This window comes from Condylura cristata, unplaced genomic scaffold, assembly GCF_000260355.1.
Source record: "Condylura cristata isolate star-nosed mole 26May11 unplaced genomic scaffold, ConCri1.0 scaffold00014, whole genome shotgun sequence".
Classification (NCBI taxonomy): Eukaryota; Metazoa; Chordata; class Mammalia; order Eulipotyphla; family Talpidae; genus Condylura; species Condylura cristata.
In genome coordinates, this window is record NW_004567115.1 from 51,521,471 (window position 1) to 51,546,804 (window position 25,334).

Consider the following 25,334-nt stretch of genomic DNA (forward strand, 5'->3'; position numbering starts at 1 on the left):
CTCTCGCCCAGACGCACACCAGCCCTCCCAGAGCCAGGGAGTATGCGGAACTCCCGCCCTTCTGGGTGGGCTTAGGGCCTCGCCCAGGGCCCGCAGGGAGTCAGGGGAGCTGCTCCCCACACCGCATGCTCTGAGCCTCACTTCCAGCTCAGCTCTGCCCGCCACGAGCGCATTCCTGGGTGACTAATCCCCTCTAGCTGCTTCCCGGGGCGGCTTCCCTGCTCCCCGTCTCCGCTATAGCTCTCTGTGTCCTTCGAAAGCAACAGGGTGGTAAACAGCTTGGGGTCCCACAGGGCTTTGCCCCGCCCAGGGCCACTCACCACCAGGCAGGCCCCGAGGGTCCGTCGGTAGGAGGCCCTGGCGCGCCTGACGCCCTCCTGCAGGGGCTGCTGGAGGCGCGCAAAGCACTGGTCCACGGCCCTCTCCAGCCGCTGGATCTCCTCTTCCACAAATCTCCGCAGGCCGCTCAGGTGCAAGGGTTCGCTCTAGGGACGAGGCCGGAAGGAGCACGAGGCCACGGACACCTCCCGCACGCGGCTGCAGCGTGGGGCTACTCAGCCTCGGAGACACCACGGTGACCCCAGCCAGCGCACGCAAGTGCTGGTGCCCAGGTCTCCCGAGGGCCCGTGGGGCTCCGGAGCAGAGCCAGCGCGCCCCTGCAAGTCCTGGGGTGTGTCAGGCTATTTGGGAGGGCAGGGTTATTACCCCCAAAAGCCAACTGTCACTAAAACAGGTTTTTTCAATGTCGTAACACGTGAACAAAGATTTAATGAGCTGTGCGCACAGTGGCTGAGGCCGGTGCTTCCCAGACCGAGACGTGCGAACCCACCGGGGGACAGGTTTGCTAGCACTTTCGGGCCTGGGGTTCTGCATTTCTAGCAAGCACCCAGGGGTGCTGATTGTCTGGGTCCTGAACCCCGCTTTGAAGAGCAAAACTAAGGAGGACAAAAATGAAGACAGGGCCCCTCTTTCGAAGGAAAAAAGTAGGCTCCTAGTCCAGGAGAAAAGCATCTTCAAATCCAGTTGACCCCTGAACAAAATTTGGGAGCGAGGGTGCCAACCTCAGCACGCTCAAAACCTTAACAAACAATCGTACCAAAGGTCGGTTTGGCCTTTTTCTGAACGCCAAGGATCTGACGCAGCTGCTGCCTTCCATCTTTCTATCAAAGAACAGAGACCAGGGCCGCTGTCTGAGGCCGGGGTAAGCGGCGGCACGCTGCTGGCGACCCCGAGGGCCAGCCCGGGCGCCCCTCCGCCCGTGGCCCCTGGCGCGGGGCGTGGGCGCTGGCCCGGCGCCGCTGACCCCCGCGAGACAGCTCGCGGCAGGCGTGGAGTCTGACTGCAAAGTGCCTTGACCTTGTGTTTTTAAATTAAGCCAGCCACACACGCACCGCGTCTGATTCCTTTTCCATCAGCACTTCCAAAAGCAATCTTTTGCTGGGCAGAGAGGCAATTTCACCCTCAACAACTTTCTCGGGAACTTAGAAGGTCAAACCCTCCCCCCAGTTTCTCAGAGGACAAAACTCCAAGCGGAAAGGCTCAGACGCAGGCGGCTCTTTCCCCCTCGCTCCAGGACGGTGCGCTTGGCTCGGGGTCCCTTCTCTGCGGAATCGCTCAAAGGTGGGAGTGTGACCCCACAGCGGCGCGCACCTCCCGCGGGAAGCCGGGCTCTCCCAGGCCGCCCAGTTCCCAGCCTGGGGACCCCCACCCTGCCCGTCCCTGTTCTGTGTGTCAGCAGCTCCCGCGTGCACGTGGGGTGGGCCAAAGCGAGAGTGGGGAGACCCCGGGCGAAGGAAACAGCTGTGGCTACTATCAGGCGTGGGGAAAGTCACCGCGCTGCACCCCGGCTTTTCCGCCAGCCAGTGTCTCGGGCCGGCCACGGCAGGGGGGGCGGGTGGATGCTCTGATTGGCAGGGATTCGGGGAGGCCTCAGTGGGAGGCCCTGCTGAGGGTGGGCTGCCCGAGGGGGCTAGCCAGAGCTCGAGTCTCCGGTGCACTGCAGCCTGGGTGCTCCCTGGCCGCCCTGGGCGGACCCGGCACCGAGGTTCGGGAAGCTGCCGGCCGTCGGCCACGGCCCTGCCATGTGTGGCCGGTCTCTGCGGAAGTTGGGCTGAGCTCCCGGGGGGCTCCTGCAGCTGAGTTAGGGAGGGGCCTGCTGATGGTGAGGGGCGTCGGCTGCCGAGGCAGGGCGCTGTGAGTCATGGGGTGGGTGGACTTTCTAGGTGCTCTGCCCGCCTGCTGGGGACTGGACAGACCCCGGCGGCGAAGCAAAGCAGCTGGTGAATGGCCAGGCCCTCCTGTAAACAGCCCCCCACCCACCGGCCCACGGGGGTCTAGGAGGCCGGCCGGGGCCGGGGGCTGCTCCTCCATCCTCCTCTGCCCCCGCCTGTCCCCACAGAACATGGCTCTGCTCTGTTCACTCCAGTGGCCACCTTAAGGCACCCCTCTGTCCTTTTAGCGTCTCTGAGCTTAGTTCCTGCCTCTGATCGGAAACCCCAACAAACACCCCAAATGGGTCTGCTGACGGGTCAAAGGAAGGAGTGCGGCTGGTTCGGGGTGGGGGCGCGGGGTTCCCAAGCTCAGGCTGCCCCTACCGGCCGGGTGTCCATGGAGCTGAAGCTGTCCGTGAGGAGCAGCAAGCCGAAGGCCTCAGTCACATACGTGGTCACCCGCCTCCTCTTCTTGTCCAAGAGCCTTTTCCTGATGGATTCTCTTAGCCTGGGGACTTCTGGAATTCACAGACAGCACAAGCCTCAGAGGCAGAGCTCACAGCCACAGCACTGGCGAAATGGACGGAGCGGGCTGGCCGAGCACAGCAGCTCCGGTCAGGGTCCGACGGCGGGTGCCTCTCTGGGACAGCGCCCTCGCCTGGGGCCTGCGGGGCAGAGCAGGCTCGGGCCGGCGTGCGTGGAGGCCGCGTGGGCCGCACACCGCTACGGCGAGCTGCGGGAAGGTGTGCTCCTCTGTAGCCGCGCTGGCCTGAGTTGTGCGCCAAGCTGCTCCCCGCCTGGAGACCCGCTCGGGCCGCCTAGATCCTTCTAGCTACGCCAGTAACCCTCCCTGCAGAAAGCCGGGGTGCGCGGCCACAAGGACCCGAGAGACGCCTTTATGTGTCAGAAAATAACGCCCCCCTCACCCCTGTAAGAGGGCTTGTGTTCTGGCCTCCACCTGTGCCGTGTCGACGGCCTCTTCTGTCCCCACTGAGGCCGTTCCCAGCTTGGGGACATTGCACACCTGCACGCCCTCCCCATCCGTGCACACCTAGGGAGAGGCGGCCGCATTGGCACCCATTTGAAGCTCAGACCAGTGTGGCGCCGGGACCCCACGAACTCGGCCAGCTTTCAGCGAGGACAGTCACCCCGAGTCCGGGCCCTGGGCCTTGTCCTGGGGGCGCGGGGCACAGTCCGCTGCCTCTCTGCTGAGAGGGTCACACAGCGCGGGGCATCTGCGCCTCTTCTGGGTTTTAAGCTCCTTGGAGAAGGGGCCGATGTGGTCTCCTTTCCCCTCTGCAAACTGAGTCTGCAGGAGCCCCTCTGGCAGTGCTGCTGACACCAGAGCCGGGGTGCGGCCCCCGGCCAGTACGGAGGCGCTGCCTGCCCTTCGCGACCAATGTAAGACTGGGAGGAGAGAGCAACTGTGGCCCCAGGCACCAAACAAGACAGAAAGAAAAGCCGATGGGTTTGCTGAGTGCTCTGGAGAGCGCAAGCAGGCAGCGGGCTCGCAACGCTCTGAGGGATTCAGAGTGGCAACTTATCTGGACCCCTTGGGGTGGACAGACCAGACCCAGTTACCTGTCTCCTCCTCGCTGAGCAGAGCCCGCTGCCAGTACTCCTGGGCGCTGACCGTGTACACCAGCGGGGAGGCGTCCAGGACCTCGGCGGCGGCGGGCAGTGTCGCCTGCGGGGGAGAGACACAGCCTCACCCACAGCCAGAGGCGGCGTGGGCCTCGAGAGGCGCTGCCAGTGCCGTCGCCCGCGAGGGCCGCAGGGGCAGAGCTTGCCGCCGGGAGGCCTCGGTGCCCGCCTCGCCAGCTGGAGCCTGCGAGGGGGCCCTGCTCCTGGGCGCGAAACACACCAGCGCAAGGCGGCGGGAGGGAAGACAGGTGCCCACGGACTCAGAGCCCGAGCCAGGGGCAGCAGGACCCGGTCTGGGTCTGGGACAAGAAGCATGTCTGCGAGAGTCCAGCATTTACACCGAGGCCATCGGCAGCCGCTCCCCAACTTCGTCCACTTAATTAATTTTTTCTGGCAGAGCGCCGACGGCTGGGCAGTGAGCAGCGCTCCACAGCGCCATGCGGGTGCCATGCGGGTGCCGACGCACACGTCGCTGGCCGCGGGCTCCGGGAGCCGCTCGCATTCAGTGGGCTGGCCAGCGCCCACTGACGTTCGAGCCAGCAGCGGGAAACGCCACCGCGAGGCCAGCCTGCCTGAGGGGGGTGCGGCAGCCTCCACCCCTCCACCGCAAGGACAAGATGGCACAGACCCCTGCCCTGAGCCTCCCCGGGGAGCCCCGGCAGGATGGAGCTGCTAAGGCTGGAGCTGAGGCAGGAAGAGGCTCCCAGGAGCACCCCCCCAATGCCCCCACATCCCAGGGGAAGTTGCAGGGGGAAAATCTATCAAGGTTCCCCTCCCCCCCCGATAGAATGTTGACTCTAGGAAAAAGGCTTCCAGAAAGTTTAAACTGTTTTCCACCGGGAAATAAAAGTAACGTGAAATTAAATTTAAGCAGTCTTGAGAGCGCATGTCCGCTGTGTCCAGGATTTGCATCCTCCAAAGTCTTGCTCTCAGTTGATAGGTGCTGACCACGGAATAGTGGCCATCCGTTAACGTGAGCTTGTCAAGGGACACTTGTTGCCGCGCTGATGCGGCGCCTGCGTCTCCTGGCACGCCCGGCGTGGCAGTACGGTAAGACTGGGCCAACTGGCAGAGCGGGAGGGTGGGCCTGAGAGGGACGCGGTAGGTATCTGCTCAGCAAACTCTCCGGGCGGGCTCCTCTCTGACGACGCGCAGGGCGCCACGGCCCGCCACGGCCCACCACGGCGCCACGGCGCGTCCTCCCTTGGCGTCGACCGGGGGTGTCTGGTGACCACGACCGTGAAGTGATGAGTCAGGTTCTCGAGGGACGTCGTCTTCACTGAATTCTAGCCAGAGGTTTTGTTTTTGTTTTCTCACCAGCAGTATAGCAAACCGATGCGGAATGAGGACCTGCTGTATTCAACGTCTGCCTCGTATTTCCGACGACTTAAAATTAAATTTGTTCCCAATATTGTCAAAATCTCACAGTAACTCATGACAGCAGCATCTGCCCGCGGAGGCGGAGGGGTGCAGACCTGAAGGGCCCGGCCCTTCCCTGTCAGAGCCAGCCCCTGCCACGGCAACCAGGCCTGGCTCCTGCACACGGAGCCGCCACCTCTAGTGTCAGCACGTGTAACTGGGAATTGTGCATTGAGGGATTTTTTGGTTCAACCTCCAAAAAAAATAAAAATAAAACCCCAAAAAATGCATGAAACTGCAGGCCAACGGGAACACGTCGAGAGACTAAGAACAGCTTTCCCGAGTTAGTGCCTCATTAGAAGGCTTGGAGAGCTGCTTGGGAGATGACCTTGGCGTCAGTGTGGGGTCTGATTCTGCTGAGCGAGAAACAAAAGCCTTGGAACACTGGACTCCACGTTGTGCAACAGGCCTTTCGGCATCAGCACTACTGAAGTCAAGCCGCAGAGAGCAATGGCCTGGAGAACTGGACCCGGGCCACGTCTTCACCACACAGCCAGCTCTGAATATATAGTTTCCACAAAACCACACCATCAGTCACATCCCCTACTGTGGTATCACTTCTGTTGTTCAGCCTGTGCTTCTCTTAAAATTGGTTTCAGGATTTTTGGATAGACAGGGATTTCAAAAATTATTTTGTCGAAGTGACACTGGTTATAACCTAGGTAAGTTATAATTTCACACCTGAACCTACTCTCTCGTGACCCCATCAGAATGGTTTTCATGGCTTCAGTTTCAGTATATACCACGCTTGCAAGGAGTTTTATGTGCATGCCTGTTTTACTGACAGAGTAATAAAAATAATTGAAGAAAACACCAAGGTTCCCACAGATTGGTGACTCAGTCTTGGAGAACACAGCTGTGTCCCCAGGTCACTGGGCCCTGTGGCCCTTCAGCACTGGCCTCTGCTCACCAATCAAGGTGGCCCCTGCCCACGCCTCTCTGCTCCGCCTCAGGGCCTCTGTCCCACTTCTTCACCTGCTGCAGGCGGCTGGACCTTTCCGGCTCTGCTCCAGAGGCCAGTTCCCTCATCCTCTCCTCCAGGGCTGCCAGAGTGACCGGAGGCCCCCACCTGCATTCCCACAGGTCCTGCCTTCCTCTGGCCAAGCACACCGTCGCCCGCATGGGGTTCGCTCCCTTGACCGGGACGCATGTGTCAGGAGATCACACCCTCGTTCGGAGCTGCCAACCATCACAGTGCATACTACGACTGCCCTTTTTTACAGAGGTGAAAATGGAAGCTCAGAGAGGTACAAGGACTTGCCCACGGTCACAAAGTTGTTGACCAGTAGAGCTAAGTCGTTATGGTCTCCAAAGCTTTGGGTTGGCTTGCTACACAGCCCCAAACCTTTTGTTTCTCAAAAATCTGAGTGATCTAGTCACAAAGGGGTGGATTAAGAAGATGGGGTGTTTACATACACTCGGCCATCAAAAAGAGGAAATCTTGCCATTTGGAACAACACGGGCTGGAGGGGATGATGCAAGTGAACTGAGTCTGAAGGAGAAAGACAGACACAAGGTGGCTCACGCAGGTGTGGAATACAGAGAAACAGTGCCAAGGAGCAGGCAAAACAACCCCCTGAAAACTAGCTGCAGAATCGAGGCTACCAGAAGGGGAGAGTGGGACGGGGACCCAGAGGGACAATGAACCAGGGAGCAGAGTCTGGGCAGTGTGGGAGGATAACAGATCCAGAGAGGTGTGAACCCATGCCCGGGCCATAAGTGTTGTCAACTGATGTTACAATTCAAAATGATACATTAAAAAATAAAAATAAAACCTTTTTCTGGCTGAAAAGCAGAAAAACACATGGCGGGGGCTGGGCGGTCTGTGAACTCACCTTGAGTTTTTCCTTGAGAATTCGACTCCTCTGTAGTTTTATCATTTCATTTCTTTCCAATACAGCCTCTCGCGCTCTTTGATCGGCCTGCTAGATAATGAAAGATGAAACACAGTCACGGCCAGCGCTGAGGGCCATCAGGAGCGGGGGGACCCGGGGTCACCGCTTCTGCACTGTGGACAGCCCGTGGGCGGGCTGAGTGACAGGACAGTCGTCATAAAAAGGCATTGTTTCAAAACACCTCGTCCAAGGCTGTCCAGCACCCTCATGACACAGACACGACATGCGAGTGACTTTTACATACAAATTACTCGTCAACAACACTAAGCAGTAAATACTTACGGGTCCTGCTTCTCTTTCCCTGAAATGAAATCAGAAGAGTGTGACAATTACTTAGCGGTGGTGACGCGTCATCGTGGGTCTGCCGTCTGGTGTCAGTGCCAGCGGTCACCCCAGAGGCCCCTGCCTGCTCTCGTGGGGCCCAGATGCTGTCCCTCTGACCCGTCCGGGGCTTGCTGGAAAGCCTAACCCCGTGGTGTTTCTGTCTCACCCTGGCCCGTCGCGTGCGGCCCTGTCACTTGGGGTGCTGCGAACTGTCGCCCTTCTCAAGATGGTGCCCTCGAGACCAGGGCACACGCACCCCCACCGCAGCTCCCAGCACACGTCTGGTACATTCGACTGGACTCGGGGTCACGGGGGAGGGAGCGCTTGAGACAGGAGGCAGCTGTGCAATTTGGGGTTGCGGCAATCTTGGACTACAACTCTAACCTTGACCACGAGGGCCAGAAGTTAGGGGGAAGCCCTCGCCTCTGTCTTGGCGGAGGAGGGCCTGTCTGCTTCGTGAGTGCTGGGGACCGGGCTGCGAGGAGACCCCAGCAGGCTCCGTGCGCAGAGACCCCTGCCCCAGCCCCCAGCCCGCACCTCCCAGCTCCTTCCTGCTGACTGCCCTCGGGGTTCACTGTGTCCCAACAGGGAAGATGAGCCATAGCCCCCGGGGTTTCAGGGGAAGGAGATCCAGGCGCGTGTGTTCCCATCTGCCAGACTCCAACATGCTACGCTGCCTGCCATGATCTTCTGTGGACTGTGGCTCCGTGACCTTACTTTGGCCAAGGCTAGAACTTGACAAACGCAGCCACAGATTTAAAATTTCAGAAGAAGACACATCAGAAGCAGACTCAGCCTTCAAAGCTGAGCTGTGCCAGAGGCCTAGGGAGAGGCTTGAGCTATGGGGTGTCCGCATGTCCCATAACTGGGGGCTGGGAGGGAGGCTCACGCCACCCAACTCCAGGAGGCGCTACCTGCACCCCACACCTGTGTGTGGCTCCCCTGCAGCCCCCGAGAGTTCAGCCTATGGGGTGTTGAGCAGCTTCCCTGAAAGGGGAGCACGGCAGATTCTGGAAGCAATCCACCCACGGTCCTGACGTCCCTGGACGTCACCCAAATTTCTCCTGCACCTCAGCGGTCACTTCCCTGCGTCGCCCGTGACCACCACGGCAGGCCAAAGCCCTGTGGTTACTGACCCGCACCCCACCGCCCAGCGCACCGTAGATATTCCGGCAGGGGCAGCTCGTCCGTCTTGGTGACCACCAGCGCCACGTCACTGCAGAAGCCCCGCTGGCAGGCCTTGATGCCCTCGTGCAGAAGGGCCTCGTGGGCTCTTCCCCCGGAAACGCTCTCCGTGTCGCTGACCACCCAGATCACAGAGCATTTGTCAATGGTCTACGAAACAGGGCACAGGGCGCTGAGGACAGAGGGCAGCTGGGCGCGGAGGCAGGACCCCTTCCCGCACCCCGACGCCCTGCTCTGCGGCGCATCTCGTGGGCGCCCCCCCCCCACGCACCCACCACACGGAGCGGCTTGCACGCGCAGACGGGCCTCACGCTCTCCCTCTCGGGTCTGTGTGTGCGCCTCAACCTCCCTTCATCCCACTGGCCCTGCGCAAGTTTCTGCTAAAAGCGGGATGACTTGACCCTCCCTCCTTTGGTCCTGCAGCACCTGGACGCACCTGTCAGTGCACCCCCATTCAGTTACCGTGTGCAGCCAGGCCTCTTCCCCGGCCCCCAGATTATGAGGTACTTGAAGGGAAAGGTTTGTGCTTTTCAGCTTGGGATCCACGTTACCCCAAGCATAGCTTTGGCCCACAGAAGAGGCGTCACGAGTGCTTATGGCATTAGTGGTTGATAGAACTCAAGAACTAGACCTCCAGTCCCAAATCCATCCCCGGCTTGCTTTACCTCGGTTTGTCCCTTAGGGGAAATTACTGTTTTTCCCACGGGGGTGCATCTACCCCAAAGCTGTCACCCCAGGGCATCACATTCATGTTTGGCTGCCCTGGAATGTTCAGCATGCTGCCACCAAGTGGCAGCAGGGAGTCAGAGACTGTATGACTCAAGTTGCAAAGTTCAGTGAACATGAATTCCAACTTATCATTGAGAGCATAAATACTGCTCTTACGAACATGCAACTTTCATGCAACAACTCGTGTGTCGCCTTGTAACATTTCTCTCTTTTTTTCACTTGTCTCTCTCCATGTAAGTGAAAAGCTGGTCTAAGTTGGGGATGGAGTTTATTTATGGCTCCTCAGAACAATGCTTTGCACATAAGGTGTGAGAAATTTGTGCCTTGCTAATTAAATCATTACAGTTGACCCTTAAAAATACAAGTTTGAGCTGGGACGAGTCCCTGCTACGTGGCTTTCTGGTAGACAAAGTAGACTTAGAGCACTGATAATCACAGCCCAGTGCTGTGCATGTGTTTCTGCTCCACTGCGCTCTCCTCAATAACACGTTCTCTATCTTTATTGCAAGAATGCAGCCGATAGTGCAGATAACATGCAAAGTATGTGCTCATCAACTCTGATGTTGCTGGTGGGTCTTCTAGTCAGTTAGGAAGAGCGGGCTCTCAGTAACTGAGTTTCGGGCACGCTAACCCTGGCATTTGTTCAAAAGTCAACTTTATTTTTTCGCTCGAAACCACCGAGTACTAATCAGCGGCGATTTTGTACCCTAGGGGATGTCTGGAGACATTTTTAATTGTTACAATTACGGGGAGGGCCTGGGCTGCCCCTACGCAGACTGCAGTGTCCCGGCGCACCCCCAAGCAGGGAGTAATCTGGCCCCAGATGCTGGCAGTCTGGCCGGGGAACCCTGGCCCTCAGCGGTGGGCACTGAGCTTGTGACCAGCTGCAGGTCCTTTTCAAGTGAGATTTTAGCAAGCGTCCGATGGACAAGCTTGGCCCTAAAGCTAAAATGCGCCTGTTCATGAGGAGGGGTGGAGCGCTGGCGCCCCCGTGTGCTCAGCACCCCACAATCTGTCCACCAGTGTCCTGGCTTCACGGAGCCTGGAGCTTGGCAGCCGGTTTCCCCGCTCTGCCCAGTCTTGACCTCCCTCGCCCAGTCTGTCCTGTTTCCTCACATCGCGCGCTGTCCACCTCCCAGGCCTGCCTGCCCAGCTTGTCCCCTGTTGCCCTGAGGCTCGGGACACTGAAAGCAGAAGGATCTAATGCAACAAGCTCGGAAAATCCCTTCGCCGACAACATCGCCTTCTTCGCTGCCTGGGAGGGCGAAGGCATGGTGGGGGCAGACAAGGGGCTCAGTCACCTTCTTCCACATCTCGTCCCGCTTGCTGTTGAAGTCGCCAGCCCCCGGGATGTCCACCAGCACGACCCCCTCCGGGATCAGCTCTGATTTGGGGAGCGTCACTTCCACGTATTTGATCAAGGGCCAGATCTGTGTCTCGGTGGCTTGCCCCTCCCAGCCTCTTCTCGGAGTCCGGATGTAAGGGTCCAGCTTCAGCGACAGCTCTGCTGCCTGAGGGGGAGGAGAGGTCACACACCCCAGCCCTTCTCCCACCCGCCCAGCAGCCGCACCAAAGGCCCCTGGGCGATGGTGCCGGGCAGCAGCCTGTGGCTCAGTCTGCAAAGACCTAGAAGAGTCCTTCATTTCTGGGAGAAAAAAACGAAGTCAGTGAGGTGGAATGTCAGGGGTCACAGCTGCATCAGACAGTATTTCACCTTGAGCATTGGATGTCAGTTCTAAAGGGCTGTATTCTTTTTTTTTTTTGTAAGATTTAGTTTTTTATGCACACAGACCTAGGGTCAGAGGTGCAGGGGGTGAGAGGCTTCATCAGAGACAGAGCAGGGATCAGAACAGACCGACTGACAAAGTGCACTGCTGAGGGGAGCAGCAGGTGGGTCAGGAGAGGTCTGCCGCACCCTGTGGGTCTCCTCCAGGGCGGGGATCGAACTTGCGCTAAAGTGGCTGCAGCCAGCTTGCAGGGCTGCGCTTTAACTCGCTCCGCCACCACGGAGGGCCTCTCAAGGGCTGGGTTCTAAAGGGATGCGACTTTCTAAACGAGGGAGGCCGGTTCTTCCTGTTTTGTGCATATACATATTTTCACTACCAGAAAGTCCCAGCTATAGGAAATTGAGAGTGGTGCAGTGACTGCGCTTTCCGAGTAAAGTTGAGCCTAATATTAAGCCTTCGGGTTTTCAAAGCCAGCGGCTAAGTCAAAGTAGATCAGGGCAATAAGCATTTCAGCATGTTTTCATCATTCTCAGCTTGCTGTTCCTCCGGAAACATTTCTGGGGACAGGGACACATTCGCGCCAGCAGCTGTGAGTCTGTCCCAGGACGCGCAGGGGACAGACGCTGGTGACGTGTGGTGTCCCGTGGTCAGAAGCTAAGGAGCGGTACTGAGAGAGGCTGGGAAGTCTGTTCTCTGAGAGTTTAGCTTAAGCAGAGAGACAGCAGCTGTGATTCGAGAGGGAGGCCAAAGAGAAGCTTCTTTCAGAATCTGCTTAGAGAACTTTCAGGACCTCCTTCTGACCTATTCACTCAGGCCCATACAAACAAAAGACCTGATTATAGGAAACCAAGCAACCCTAGAAATAGGGCCACAGGCCTGAGGCTACTGGAGGGGCGGGGTGGGGGTCGGACAGGGATGTGGCAGCCTGGCGCCTGGTGAGGGGTGTGGTGTGGTGGCATATGGCTGAGGAGGTGTGAACCGCACCCCTAAATCGTATTCAGAGCTGTAAACCAACACTGCCTCCATTAAAAAAGAGAAATTTGAACTTTTGTAATAAATAAAATAAAATAAAAGAGAGAGAAATTTGGCCCTCCCTGGTGGCGCAGCGGGTCAAAGCACAGCACTGAGAATCTAAAGCCACTTCCGCATGAGTTCGATTCCCGCCTGCCCCGGAGGTGACCACAGGGCGACGCAGACCTCTCCTGACCCGCCCGCTGCTCCCCTCAGCAGTGTACTTCGTCGATCTGCCTGTTCTGCTCCCCACTCTGTCTCTGGTGAAGCCTCTCACAGCCCCTGAGCCTCTGGCCTGTACCCCAGTTCTGTATGCACAAATAAATAAATCTAAATAAATAAATAAATAAAAGAGAGAAATTTAAGACTCTTGAGGCCTTTCTCGAAGCGAGTTTAACTCAAGGAAGGCCCTGAGGAGGGTGCAGGCAGGGACACACTCAGACTCCCCCAAGCCCAAGCCAGGGGACTCGTCCCATCCCCCGAAGCTGATCCTCACCCACTGAGCAGCTCGTTCTGCCCTCTGCTGCCAGGACCAGCCAGCCTGCAGCACCCAGAAGGAACTTTCTCAGCAGGGAGTGGGAAGCAGCCACGGCTGTGCAGAGCGAGGAGCGGGAAGACGCAGAAGCCCTCGACTGGCCGTCACTGTTTCGGACGTGTGCAGCCTCCGCCTCAGGTCGCAGGGAGGCCCTTCCTTTCTCCTCTAAAGAGTAAGGCCCGTGCAGGTGTAAGACACGCCACGTTGTGCTTGCCAGCTCTCGCTGCCCTGACCTCATTAAAATTGTTTAGACAGAATGAACCTGTTCACGCGAAGGATGACGTAAAGCGTCGAAGGAAACCGGATTCATGGAGGAAGCGGCACTATCCAGGAAGATTTGCCAAGCTACGTTTGCATGAGTGAATGACAGAGCTTTACCGCACGTAGCTATTAACTGCTCTTCGCTGGTGGAGCAAATGCCAGCGCACAGCAGAGTAACTGTCGTGAGAGAGAAATGTTGAGCTGGAAGAGAGGTGAGAGTCTTCAGCCCACGCTGCTAGGAAAGTGCGTGTCAGCACCACAGGCATTTTGATTGCGATTAAAATTGGTTCCGATTTTGTGAAACAAAGTCTGGTAACAGGTGCACACGGCTGCTCCCTCACTCCCGCATCCCTGTTCCTGCCCAGGGGCTGCCTCGCCCGCCCGCAAGCTGGTGGTATCGTGAAGGAGCGGGCGTTTGGGAGGTGGCCGCGAGACAGGGCGCGGCCGCTCAGCTCCAGCTGGGCTGGGAAGGGCCACGCCACTGTCCTGAAGGACACCTGTGGAAACTTGTTGAGGGTGTTTGTGGGAAAGGCCCTGCCCCCCGGTGGAAGGGGCGATGCCTGGGGGCCCCTCGAGTCCACTGTTCCTTCCGTGGAGCCAGAGCCTAGCGCAGCCACAGCCCGGCGATGACCTTGGTGGGGGGCCAAGGTCAGCCGCCGGAGGCTGGTCTCACATCGCTGAGCCCCGACCAGCCCACTAACTGCCTCCTGACTTCTTGAGAAAGTGAATGCACAGTGGCTTGTTTAAACCACGCAAGTTGCGTTTTTTTTTTTTCTATCTGCAACCAGAAGAAACCTAATTATCCTCAACAACAACTATAGCCAGGCCCTCCCCGGGGGCGCAGTGGGATGAAGCACAGCGCTGAGAAGCTGAAGCCACTCGGCATGAGTTCGATCCCCGCCTGCCCCGGAGGTGACCCACAGTGCACAGCAGACCCCTCCTGACCCGCCCGCTGCTCCCCTCAGCAGTGTGCTTCATCGATCTGCCTGTTCTGCTCCCTGCTCTGTCTCTGGTGAAGCCTCTCACCGCCCCTGCTCCTCTGGCCTGTACCCCAGCTCTGTATGCATAAGTAAACAACCAATAGCTAGTCTTTTCTGTGGCCCAAAGCACCCCCCACTCGGATGTGGAAAATGCCCATGTGGGAGTCAGAGGAGAGAAAGGCTGACTTGCCCGTGGGTGCTTCTGAACTGGGCAGCTACCAACGGCCAACAATGTCCCTTGGGCAGATCCCGAGTGGCCTCAATTATGCTTGATAAAATAAAAAATCAAAGTCACCTCATCGGCCTTGAGGGTGATGGTTCTGCTGGTGGGGATCTTCCCCTTGGGCTTCGCCCGCAGCAGCTCCTCGAAGCCCCTCCTCTCCGCCCCTCGTCCATAGAGCGCTCGCAGCTTCCAGAGGGCGTCGGCCGCCTCGTCCCTGCCCCACGCCGCCTCCTCCTCGCCGCCCAGCTCCTCCGGCCTGTGCAGGAACTTGGTCAGGTTCTTCAGCTCCTCCTTCCACTCCTGCCAAGGCACAGCAGGGCGAGCCCCTCAGACTCCGGTACGGAAACAAGAAGGCAGGAGCCGCTGTGCCCCGGGGTTTGTTCTTGGGAATCAGGTCATCAGAGCATCAAATCCAGCCCCCCTTGCCTGGTGCATGAGGAGACAGAGCCCCCAGAAGAAAGGGGCTCCCCGAGTCCATCACAAGCTGTGACAGGCCCCAGCCAGTCCTCTCGAGCTTTCTCAGCCCAGTGCTCTTCATCCAACCGAGGTGTGAGCTGTGCTGACAGGAATCTAATGCCAACGCCTCGGAGGGGGCAGAAGGAAGAGCGGGCAGGAGGAAGGAGGGAGGCAGGCAACAGGCAGAGGCGGAGGGCGGGAGGGCGGCAGCCCTCACCTGGTCGGAGAGCAGGTGGATTTTGGCCTCATACTGCTCACGGCGGCTTGCGCTCACTTGCACGATACACGAGGGGCGTGTGCTCTCCCCGGACACCGGCAGGAACACTTCTTGCTGGATGAGGGCGTTGATGAGGGAGCTCTTCCCAGCCCCGCTGCTTCCAAGCAACCCGATGTAGACTGGGTCCCACGATGGCTGCTCTATCAAGGCGAGAAGCCGGTTTCTAGAGCAGGTGTTAGACACAGTGTCACGGGCAGGAGAACACGGTGGGCACGTGGCCAGACGCAGGCATTGGCCTCCTCTGGGAAGTCTGCGCCCCCAGGGCCTGTCAAAGCCTGCACGCTGCGGCTGTCGGGCCGTGGTGCCCTGCACGGACTGACTCCCCCAGGACACGCCCGGGTGCTCCGTAGAAATGACACCGTCTTGACTCCAGAAGCAGAATTAATGCACGAGGCCAAGGGATAGCAGGAGAGGCACCGAGTCATGGAGAGGAGACGCACCGTGAGCTCAGTGCAGCCTGGGCCAGTCGCCACGGCTCGGCTCCTGCCACTCACCAGCGGCATTCACTGCCGTGGCCCCTGTGGGCCTCAGCTTCAGGAAAATGGGGGCGATGGCGGTGGAATATTACTCAGCGATCAAAAAGAAAAACGCGTGCCTCTCGCAGCAACATGGATGGAGCTGGAAGGGATCATGCTCGGTGAAATAAGCCAGAAAGAAAAGGAAAAATACTGGATGGTTTCACTCATAGCCGGAGCATAAATGACCAGCAGGAAAATAATAATGATGATGAACAGCTGTATACCAGAGACATTTTACAGAGTGGAATAGGGAATGGGGTAAAAAATGGGGGTGGGGGGTGCACCGGACTATGGTGAGTTGGTGATGGGAAGCCCACGGGGATGACAACTGAGATGGGAAAAGGCACAAAATGGTGTAAAAATAAACTATTATAATAATAAAGAATGGGGGTGATGATAAAACTCCTACTTCACGGGAGCATCGGGGAATGCCCTTGGGTACAGGCAGGCACGCCGGTCACCTGCCAACGGGCGCGCAGCAGGCCTGGGGCTGAGTGCTCAGCCCTTAGCAGCTCCACCTGCGTGTGTCAGTCGCGCCTCTGCTCCCCCGTCTGCCGCCTCACTCAGCTCTCTCGGTGATGCTCGTGAGAGATTTCTGTGCCACCACCACACCCCTGTTCCTCTCCCCCCCTCCCGCCTCCCTCGTGACCCAAGCCCTCATCTTGGGCACACTGGTATGTTATTTTTAATATTGCATGCTCTAAAATAAAGGGCAATAGAGCAAGGAAAATGGTTAAAATATCAGTTCAAATAGAGTTCTCGTGGTAACAGCAGCTAAGTGGATCAAGAAACTCACAGGCAGGGCCCTCCCTGGGGGCGCAGCGGGTTACAGCACGGCACTGCTGAAGCCACTTCAGCACCAGTTCGATCCCCGCCCTGGAGGTGACCCCCAGGGCGCAGCAGACCTCTCCTGACCGCCCGCTGCTCCCCTCAGCAGTGCACTTTGTCCATCTGCCTGTCCTGCTCCCCGCTCTGTCTCTGGTGAAGCCTCTCGCCGCCCCTGCCCCTCTGGCCTGTACCCCAGCTCTGTGTGCAAATAAATAAATCTTTAAAAAAATACAAAGAAAGAAACTCTCAGGTTTTTCCTTAGTGTTTCCTTTATCAGACACTCGCACATCAGTGCAGATGTGTCTCTGTGCTCCTGCTCCCCTGCTCCCCTGCTCTTGGTTCCCTCCAGCTCCCTCCCTCTCAGGAAATGCAGCTCGTCCTGGTTCTCTCCTGCCCGTCTGGCTGTGAGCAGGGGCGCCAGGCCGGCTGCCCGCCCAGGCCTCTCTGGGCAGCACTAAGGCCTCACCTCTCCTGCTCTGATGCTAACGGCAGCTTCTCTGCACAGGTCAGCCCCTGACAGACACAGCCACAGGAGGGCCCCCGAGGCCACGCACAGGTCGTGAGGTCACACGCTGCCACACCCACAGTGACAGGCCTGAGCCCCTTTCTCAGAGGGTGCCCCGGGGTGAGCACCCCAGGGAAGGGGCGGGGTGAGAGGCGGGGCCTGGGACTCACATGAGGTACTTGACGCTGCTGGGGATGCTGTCGTCCAGGAAGACGGCCTGGAGGAGTTTCTGGTACGTGCTGCTCAGCACCCTTCTGGTCCGGGACTCCAGCCTCTCATCTGAAAGCAAGAGGGGGCATCTGCCAGGGCCAGGGCGACGCGTCCCGAGGGCCTGCCCGCTGCTGCAGAGATTAAAGGACGGAGCTGAGTGCCCCTTCGCCAGAGCGCAGCTTCTCGGACTCCAGAGACAGAGGCCCGTGGGGTCGTAGCAGCTGATCCGACAAACCCCGGAGCCAGCTGCCGGAAACCCTGAGGCCAAAGCCCGAGCTCTGCCAAGAAAGAGCTCTTCCCTTCTAGATGCTTCTCTCCTACGGCCATCAGGGGAAACGCAAGGACATCACTTAAGCCTGCACGTCTCGCCGACCACCTCCTCGGGCTTTGCTTTGAGCGGGAAGAGGCTGCTTGGATAACAACCCCGAGACCCAGAGGTGCCCGGAGAGGCCTTGTCCCCTGTCCACGGAGGCCACGAGGCCTCGCCCGCTGGCCACCCGCTCCTGAATTAACCTCCTCTGCCTGTGGGCATTTCAGCAGCTCTGGAGAAGAGCAGCCCGCGCCCACTCCTTGGCCCTCACCCTTTCTCCCTCCTTTGTGGGCACACTGATATTTCATTTGTAATATCGTGCTAGCGAAAATAGAGTAAACAAAGAAGAACTGTTCTTCTTTAAACATCAGTTCAAATAAAATTCACCCTCCTGGTAATAGTAGCTAATGAGAATTAAGAAGCACGTCGCCAGCCCTCTGGAAAATGCTTCTGGATCTTTCTTCCAGGGGGCTCACACCCAAGCTCACAGGCGCACCCTGAGCATTTTCTCATGCGCCTCTTACAACGGGAAATGCCTGATAGCTCTCGTAAGATGGCCTGGCTTTAAAGAACGTAACCTTGTCGTATGGTATGCCATGACTCCCCTGCAGGGATGTTGTCTGTTGGTCTTGTCCGGGGGGCTCTGTTTTTGCCCCGGTTTCAGCTTTCCCAGGACGGGCAGTTGGTCTGATGACGGTGGTGCGGCCTTTCGCTAGAACCCAGCACCCCATCGAGAATGGCCATTCATTGATAAACGCACGCTACACTTTTCAAAATGATGTTGGCTGCCAGCTGTGTGTGTTTCGGGGTCACTCACACTCCTTCAGGGCGCTTTGCTCCGCGGAGGGAAACGCCCGGAACCGCTGGTCTCGATCCGACCGCCGCCTCTTCTTCATAGGCTCTTTCGTAGGCACATCACTGTCATCTGCAGACAAACAGCGGTCGCACGAATGAGAGGCGCTGGGTGCGGCCACTTGGCGGGACCGGCCAGTTGGCGGGACCGGCCTGCACGCCAGCCGGCCTGCATGCCAGCTGGGTCTGGCTGACCCTGCCCCCCCTCCACGGAGCAGGCGCGGGCCAGGCCCAGAATCTCCACACCCAGTCCCAGCAAGCGGGGCCACCCCCGCTCCCCGGGGAGAAGTTCCTGTTGGGAAATCGGCAGAAGACGGCATGGCGCAAGAGTCTTCGCCAGATGCCAAGTTTGAGGAAAGCAAACAACTACGTGGGAGAGGCCCGGGTGGGGGGCGGAGGGGTGAAGACAGGCTTGGGAGGCTGTCAACTGGGGACAGTCACCCCATGGAGGAGGCAGAGGACAGACACAAGCCCAGGGCAGGGCTCTCCCGCTCCTCTGAGCCTCAGTTTCTCCACCTGTAAAGCGAGTTGGGAGCGTGGGCACCAGCGTGCCCTTCAAGACTAACATGAAGGGGGACTGCAGAGTCCCTCGGGTGGGCAGGGGTGGACATGCCCCAGAGGCAGGACTTGGCAGCTCTGGGGGGGCTTCGTCCACGTCTCCTTCGGGGTTGAAGGGAGGGGCCCTAGCCCTCGCCCCCGGGAAAGGGCATCATCAAAGCCTGCCCCCGGCTTGGGAAAACTGCTGGTGGGTGGTATTTTGTTGTCAGAAAGGGGGGCATGAGCTGGGTCTTTGGGGTCAGTAGCTCCTGGGGCTGCGTGTGCCAGAGGAAACAGCTGCGGGGTGCCTGGGAGATGGACCCCAGGGCCCAGCTCCACCCTGGGGCTCCTTTGTCTTTGGTCCTGGCCAGCTGCCGCCCTGCAGGGTGCCCCTGGGCAGAGGCAGGCAGTGTGTGAAGCCCGAATCTGCGCCTCGGGCCGCCAGTAAGCGGAAGGAGCCCCCACCTGGGCCCCTCCTTTCCCAGATGTTCTGACTTACGACCAGCTCTGGGGGAGGCCAGAACAGGCGCGGGGCCTGGCCTGGGCGCTCGGGGCACAAGAACACTCGAGGCTGTGCTGCAAAGCCGTGTTGGCATTCCAGAGTGTCCCCACAACCTGCCCCGAAGCACGTCCGGCCTCACTGCTGGCTTCAGAAAGCAGGAGCCGCTGGTCTGAGAAACGTCGGCAGCGTCTCGTCGCCTAACCGCTGGGGAGACCTGCAGTCCCCACCCCGTCTCGGCTTTGGGAGGCCTGAAGCTCGTCGGATAACGAAGGAAAGCTTTTCTCCACTCAGGGTGGGAAAGTCGGGTAAACAGCGGGTTTCGACTTTCTCTTCGGCCTCTAAAACGAAAAACCACTTGGAAGGTGAAGCCGTCCATCTTGGGTTTACGCCGTTGAAGGTTTTTATACCGAGTTGTCCCTGGGGCGAACCGGCCTGAACTTGGACCCTCGGCTTATTATTCCCTGCCATTGCTCAATCGCTTCCTGGCCCTTCCAGCATCTTCCACTGAATGAGCCTGGGCAAGAGCAGTGCCCACGTCCCTTCAGCCTGGCCCGCTGTTGCGTCTTGCTGCCACCGTTGCCCTCTTGGAAACTCAGCAGACAGCTGGCCCCAGATGGGCCTCGCTGCCGTCCAGGCCTTTGCCTGGCCAGCGCTTGCCAAGCCACTCAGCCTCTCTTTCAGGGGTGAAGGGAAGGCACCCCGAGCGGCGGCCCCAGCCCCGTCTGAGGTGCCGGCCACTCCCTGGCTGACCCAGACCGCTGCTTCCTTGACCCACAGGGAGCTCACCCCTGGGAGGGAGGACATTTCTGCCCCTCGTTTCTCAAAGCACAAGGATGTGACAGCCCCCAGTTTGCACGTAGGGGGTCACTGGCGCCTTGCTAGGGTGGCTCTCCCCTGGGCTCCAGGGTGCCACATCCATCCGCAGGGCGATAGTGGGCACCTCACGACCCGACTCGCTCCCCTTCTGCCAAAAGTCCAGGAACGACGCCAGGGGCTTAGCTCATCCATCCTAAGAGCGTTAACACTCAGAACATCCCAGCCGGTTTCTGGAAGCTTCTTGGAGGGCGGAAGTGGGGGTCCTTGTCTAATAGCCGGTCAGACAGCCTAGCACCTCACTGCGGTCGGGCGATTTTACTAGCGGCTGAACCCGTTTACACCGGCTAGGAAACGCGCGTGAGAACCCATTTACACCGTGAGAACCCGTTTACACCGGCTAGTAAACGTGCGTGAGCAGCAGCTTCTGACACGGACAAGCAGCCAGTGCACCTCAGCGCGGAGCCCTTGATGGAAGGATGGCCGCCGCGCCCTGAGCCCCACCGGGGAGGGACGTTACCTGGCCACGGCTCCTGACCCACAGAGTCCTCGGGCTCTGCCATTGCTGTGTTCGCGCCTGCGTTTGTCGCCTCGGAAGAACCAGCCTGAAAACGCACACAAGAGTCAGGGCGGCGGGACCTGCCCACACCAAAGGAGCAGTAAGAGGGTCGCCCTGTGCCCCAGCCAGCCAAGGCCCCGGGGCAGGCGGGAGGTGCTGGCTCCTCCTCGCCCCACCCCTCTGCTGATTTAAATATGACAGAGATTCGTGGGTGACCGTGGTTTTTTGGTAATAGCTGCACCTGTAGGGATTTAAAGCCGGGTCTTTGAGGCAGGTCCCTCTGAAACAAGGGGGCCAGAGTGACCTCTGGGAGCAGAGTGGCGAGGGTGGGACCACACAGCCTGGGGGCCCGGGAGACGCCACTTGTCTGTGCCAGTGAGACGCAGCCCCAGCAGGGTCTCAGCAAGGACCTGGGCGATAAGCGGGACATTGGACATTCCTGGGGGTCCCCTGGAGTTGTTTGGGGGTTACTGAGTGGGGAAGGCGAGAAGCAGTCAGTGGGTTCGCTGGAGCGTGCTGGCCACCAGCCCTTCACAGCCACAACGAGGGGCCTGGGCAACCTGGGCTGGGGGGCGCCGGCTCGTGCAGGGGGCACCCCATCCCCTGCAGCCTGCTGGAAGGGAGGGGTGGCCCAGAGGAGGTCGGAGCCCCGTGGGGCCCCCCGGCTCAGGACAGAGGGCGAGGCACAGGCCTGGCTCCCTGTCTCCACACGAGCAGAGGACACTGAAAGGCCCACTCTCGCCCCCGAGGGTCCCGTCTGGGTCACTCTGCAGTGGATTGCAAAATCACAGCATTTCCAGTTCTTCTGAAATATGCAAAGCCCCACCTGACCTGTCCGTTAGGGAGGCTGGCCTCATTTGCATACTAACCCCAGATGGCAATCACAGCTCACCAGGGAGAGCCTCTCAGGCTGGTTCGGCTGGCAGCTATCAGCCGACTAAGGGGGGTCCATACTTGGAGGGTGTTGGTTGGCTGTGGGTGAGCCCCTACTAGGTGCAAAGCTCTGCTCCTGCAGCAGGAGTCCTTATCTCTGTTCTTTCAGTTCCAGCACCCCCTCAGGCCATCCCACACTGTTTCAGTGCTCAGGCTCCTGTTTCAGTGCTCAGGCTCCGCAGACAATTGAACTTCACGAATCAAGCTCACTCTGTGCCTTCTGTAGCTACTCTTTTTTTTTTTTTTTTTTGAGCCCCTCTTCTAGCATTTTCCCTTTGAAACTGCCGTATTCCCCATCATTTCCCTCCTGTGGGGCCTGCTCGGGGCACCCCCACTGATAATGCTTCCTCTGCTAAGTTAGGCTCCCCACCTCGAGGTCACAGCAGTCAGGGGCTGCATTCGCGTCAAGTTTGCAGCTCGGTCTTGAAAGCCGTGACGGACAGTAACTGCCGAGTGAGTGAAATAGTGAGTTGGGGCATCAGATCCCAGCAGGCCGTGGGGAAAGCATAGTGGGGCACTGACCAGCGGGTGGACCCGAGGGCCCTGCAAGACCTTCTGTGTCCAGGCAGACAAAGCTCAGGAAGAAACAGAGGAGCCCAAAAGAACGATCAGGTCAAGCGGATCAGGTCAAGTGGCTCCCTCGTGGACACGAGGACCCAGCCCCTGCCGCCTGAGAGGGAGGCGGGTAATGGCGAGGTTCACGAGAAGCAGGTGTGGTCACCAAAGCTGGGATGTGGGCAGGGGCCTGGGCTTACTTCTGACTCTGTTAGTAAATCAATAGCAGAGACCGTGGGGGATGGTACAGTTGGGGGGCGGGTTGGGGAGAAGCTCTGGACCCAGCAGGGACACCAAGCCTGAGGCCCCGCTCTGCAGCACACCTCTGGCGCCAGCATGGGAGTAGTTTGGGCCCCTCAGCTGAAATGGGGAGCAATTGGAAATCTGGGACGAGTTGCTGGTGAATTCAACGTCTTTCTGTCCCAAGACTGTCAGAGAGGGGTCATTCGATCGACAAGCTAAGATACTGGAAAAAGGAGACTGAGTTACAAAACGCTGCGGAGGTAAGGTGAAGTGACACGAAACTCTTAAAAAGAAACTTATTTTGAAATCCTCACTTGCTGGGAAGCGGGGTGAGACGCACAGACCCTCAGGACGTACTCACCGGGTCCAACGGAGCGATGCCCTCGCTCGGCACTGGGCTGCTTCCCCGGCGTGGAAGGTCCAGTCACGGGAGCTGGAGGCCTTCAGACGGCCCTGGGTCACCCCGGCTCTTAGCTTTCCCTCCTACAAACAGAACATTGGGCTGGTCTCAGTGTGCAGGTGCTTTGGGATCTGCTGGCTGCCAGCGGGACGGAAGTTCGCATGTTGAAATGTCCCATCGTGGAAGCCAAGACCGAGCCAGGCTCGACGGCTCCCGTGTGGTCAAACGAGGATGACAGAGGACACTGTGGTAAGGGTGTGCCTCACGCGACAGTTTGCGTCCGTGCAGAGATAACCGACGACCGTCCAAACGCACTGTGCACACAGGGGCTTTCACTTGTGGTTTGTTTCACCCGAGTTTCGACTATGTGTTAGCACTTGGGTTTTGCTTTTAGTCCCTGTTTACATTCGTGTGGGCTGAGCCTACGAAATGCATCTTTTAAACGAGCCTGCAGCTCCACTGGCTACAGGGACGTTGCACATCACGGTTTCCTGTTGAATGAGTGTGACTTTTGACCGTCACTCTTCTCTCTCCACTCTCCCTTTCTTCTGTGCTCGCGTCTTGCCTTTTTTCTTAAAGGAAATTAAGAGGGGACTCAGAGGGCATGATCACTGTTATGCTAGAGCAGCTTGCTCCCGGGGCTACATCTAGCATGTTCTCGTGGATGCTGAGTGCTGTGGGAGCGCCTTGACCAGGGTCAGGCAGTGGCTCCGGGCTCAGAGTCCCCTGAGCGGGTAGGTTTCAGCCAGTCCCTCCAAAAGCATGGAAAGGAGGGTGGAGGGAGCAGGGCTCACCACGAGGGGCTCCCTCGACTTGGCATTGAACGCTACTGAGGGAGAGAGGGAGCTGCGACTTGGTTGAAGTGTACCAGACGCCAGAGCTGGTGCTGCGGCCCTTGTCTGCAGCGGAGCTGAATGCGGTTGAGGGCGATGCACTTCCCCAGCCCAGTTTTCTCCTTTAGTGAGAACCTCACCTCGCCCCACTTGGCCTCTCACCATAGACCCTTGTGTTTTATTCATCTCTGCACACTTCCCCCAAAAGCAAAACTAATAGGGAAAAAGTTAAATGTTTACATCAGTAAAGTTCCTTTCAGGGGCGTTTTGATCCTTAATTCTGAGAAACTCCCGCCCCTAACGCATGTGCTACCGTGTTGGGGGCACAGTGAGCCCCAGACAAATACTTGTTGAATGAACGCAGTAGGTCTCGTGAACGTGTCCTGATGTAAGACTCGTAATGTCAGCCAGTAGTAGATTCACTCACTCACTCATTGCACCATTGCACAAGTATTTGCTGAGTGTCTCTACTCAACCGTGTCTGTTCTAGGTTGGGGAGGCACCTGGGAGCGGATGCACTCGCTGGGCAAAAAAACTGTAGAAGCCGTAGATGAGAACAGACAAGTGGCAGGCCACAAAATCAGCATACAAAACCCACAGCTTTTTACATAAGCAACCAATAAATAAGCAGCTAGTGAAATCAAGAAAATCACTCCATTTATGAAAGTAAGTGCCTCAGAATGGGCCCTAGGACATGAAGGACCCATAGAAGAGAACCGAGAGCCACCACTGAAGGACTTAGTGGCCCAGGTGATGTCCATGCTTCGGGTGGGAGGCAACGGAGGCAAACAGCCACCTACCCCAGGCGGGGTCAGATTTTAATGCAATCCTCATCAAAATACCAGCGGTATCTTTCAAAGAAATTGAACCCTAAAATCGAATATATAGGAACACCCAAACTCCTGAACAGCAAAAATTGTATTGGGAGAGAGGAGAAAAATGGAGGGAGCTTGAGGGAATTGTGTGTAGGGAAAGCAAAGCAGGAAAAGCCAGGGGTGATGACAAATGCAAGTCCTGAGATTAGGAGTGAGAGAAAGGACGAGAAGGTGAGAGTGAGGACATTTTCTTTAGTTGAAAAAATAACTCATTCATTCAGTCTTATACCCGAGCAAAAGGGGGTCACTGCAGGTCGCATGGCAGAGATGCTGGTGGCTGACCGGGAGGGGCCAGGAAGGAGGCTCTGGAGGTGGTGGGCAGATTCTGAGACTCTCAGTTCATCAGCACTGCAGTCTCCGCCTTTGTTAGTCCTCAGAGAAGCTGCAGACCGTTGGGGGAGGGTGGTAAGAGTCCACTTGGGGCAAGTAAAAATAGCTGGGTGAAGTCAGTGTCATTCATTCAAACTGAAAATTTAAAAACTAGAGGTAAGGACTGAGCTGGAAGAACTGTACACGGCGGGGGAAGGAACATCTGATCTAGCATGAGGGGCCCTCCAAGAGGCGCTTCCCTAGTAAAGGCTGGCAGAATACAGTCCAGAGGACGCTGCAGAGTGAGTCAGTCTGTGTCCTCCATTGGAGGAAAACTCCAGGGACAGCATTCTTTTGCCCAAGGTCACACAAGCAGAAGGAACAGGAAGCGCACGCACAGCCTCGCATCCCAGCTGAGGCCGCCCCTTGCCCAGCTCTGGGGCATCAGGCTCCTGCTGCGGTGCTGCAACCACCCAGCTCTCAGGTCTCCACGTGTAAAACAACGGTGTAAAGTACACGTATGTGGCGTTCACTGCGAGCCTCAAATACCACAGTTCCCAGAGTTGCTCTACAGATACTTCAGCATCTGCACAGATGTTGTTTGTTTTCAGAATATTTGGTGGAGACCGTTAGACTAGAAATCGCTCCCAGTATTCACCTGGGCCAAGTCCTGCAA

The 25,334-nt window shown here is 58.2% G+C and overlaps 1 protein-coding gene across 1 annotated transcript in view; it reads right to left on the bottom strand.

Annotated features, from left to right (window-relative positions):
• The window catches only part of NUGGC (nuclear GTPase, germinal center associated), a 36,151-nt gene extending 15,637 nt beyond the window's left edge, over window positions 1-20,514 (bottom strand). Inside the window, exons 1-12 of the mRNA XM_004682533.1 lie at window positions 20,472-20,514; window positions 18,065-18,172; window positions 16,898-17,006; window positions 14,817-15,039; window positions 14,216-14,443; window positions 10,708-10,917; window positions 8,652-8,827; window positions 7,451-7,469; window positions 7,109-7,198; window positions 3,792-3,897; window positions 2,595-2,728; window positions 142-485 (exon numbers count right to left, since the gene is read on the bottom strand). Coding sequence (XP_004682590.1) covers window positions 142-485; window positions 2,595-2,728; window positions 3,792-3,897; window positions 7,109-7,198; window positions 7,451-7,469; window positions 8,652-8,827; window positions 10,708-10,917; window positions 14,216-14,443; window positions 14,817-15,039; window positions 16,898-17,006; window positions 18,065-18,172; window positions 20,472-20,514 — 1,790 coding nt within the window. The remainder of the gene's footprint in view (window positions 1-141; window positions 486-2,594; window positions 2,729-3,791; window positions 3,898-7,108; window positions 7,199-7,450; window positions 7,470-8,651; window positions 8,828-10,707; window positions 10,918-14,215; window positions 14,444-14,816; window positions 15,040-16,897; window positions 17,007-18,064; window positions 18,173-20,471) is intronic.
• Window positions 20,515-25,334: the final 4,820 nt, after the last annotated feature.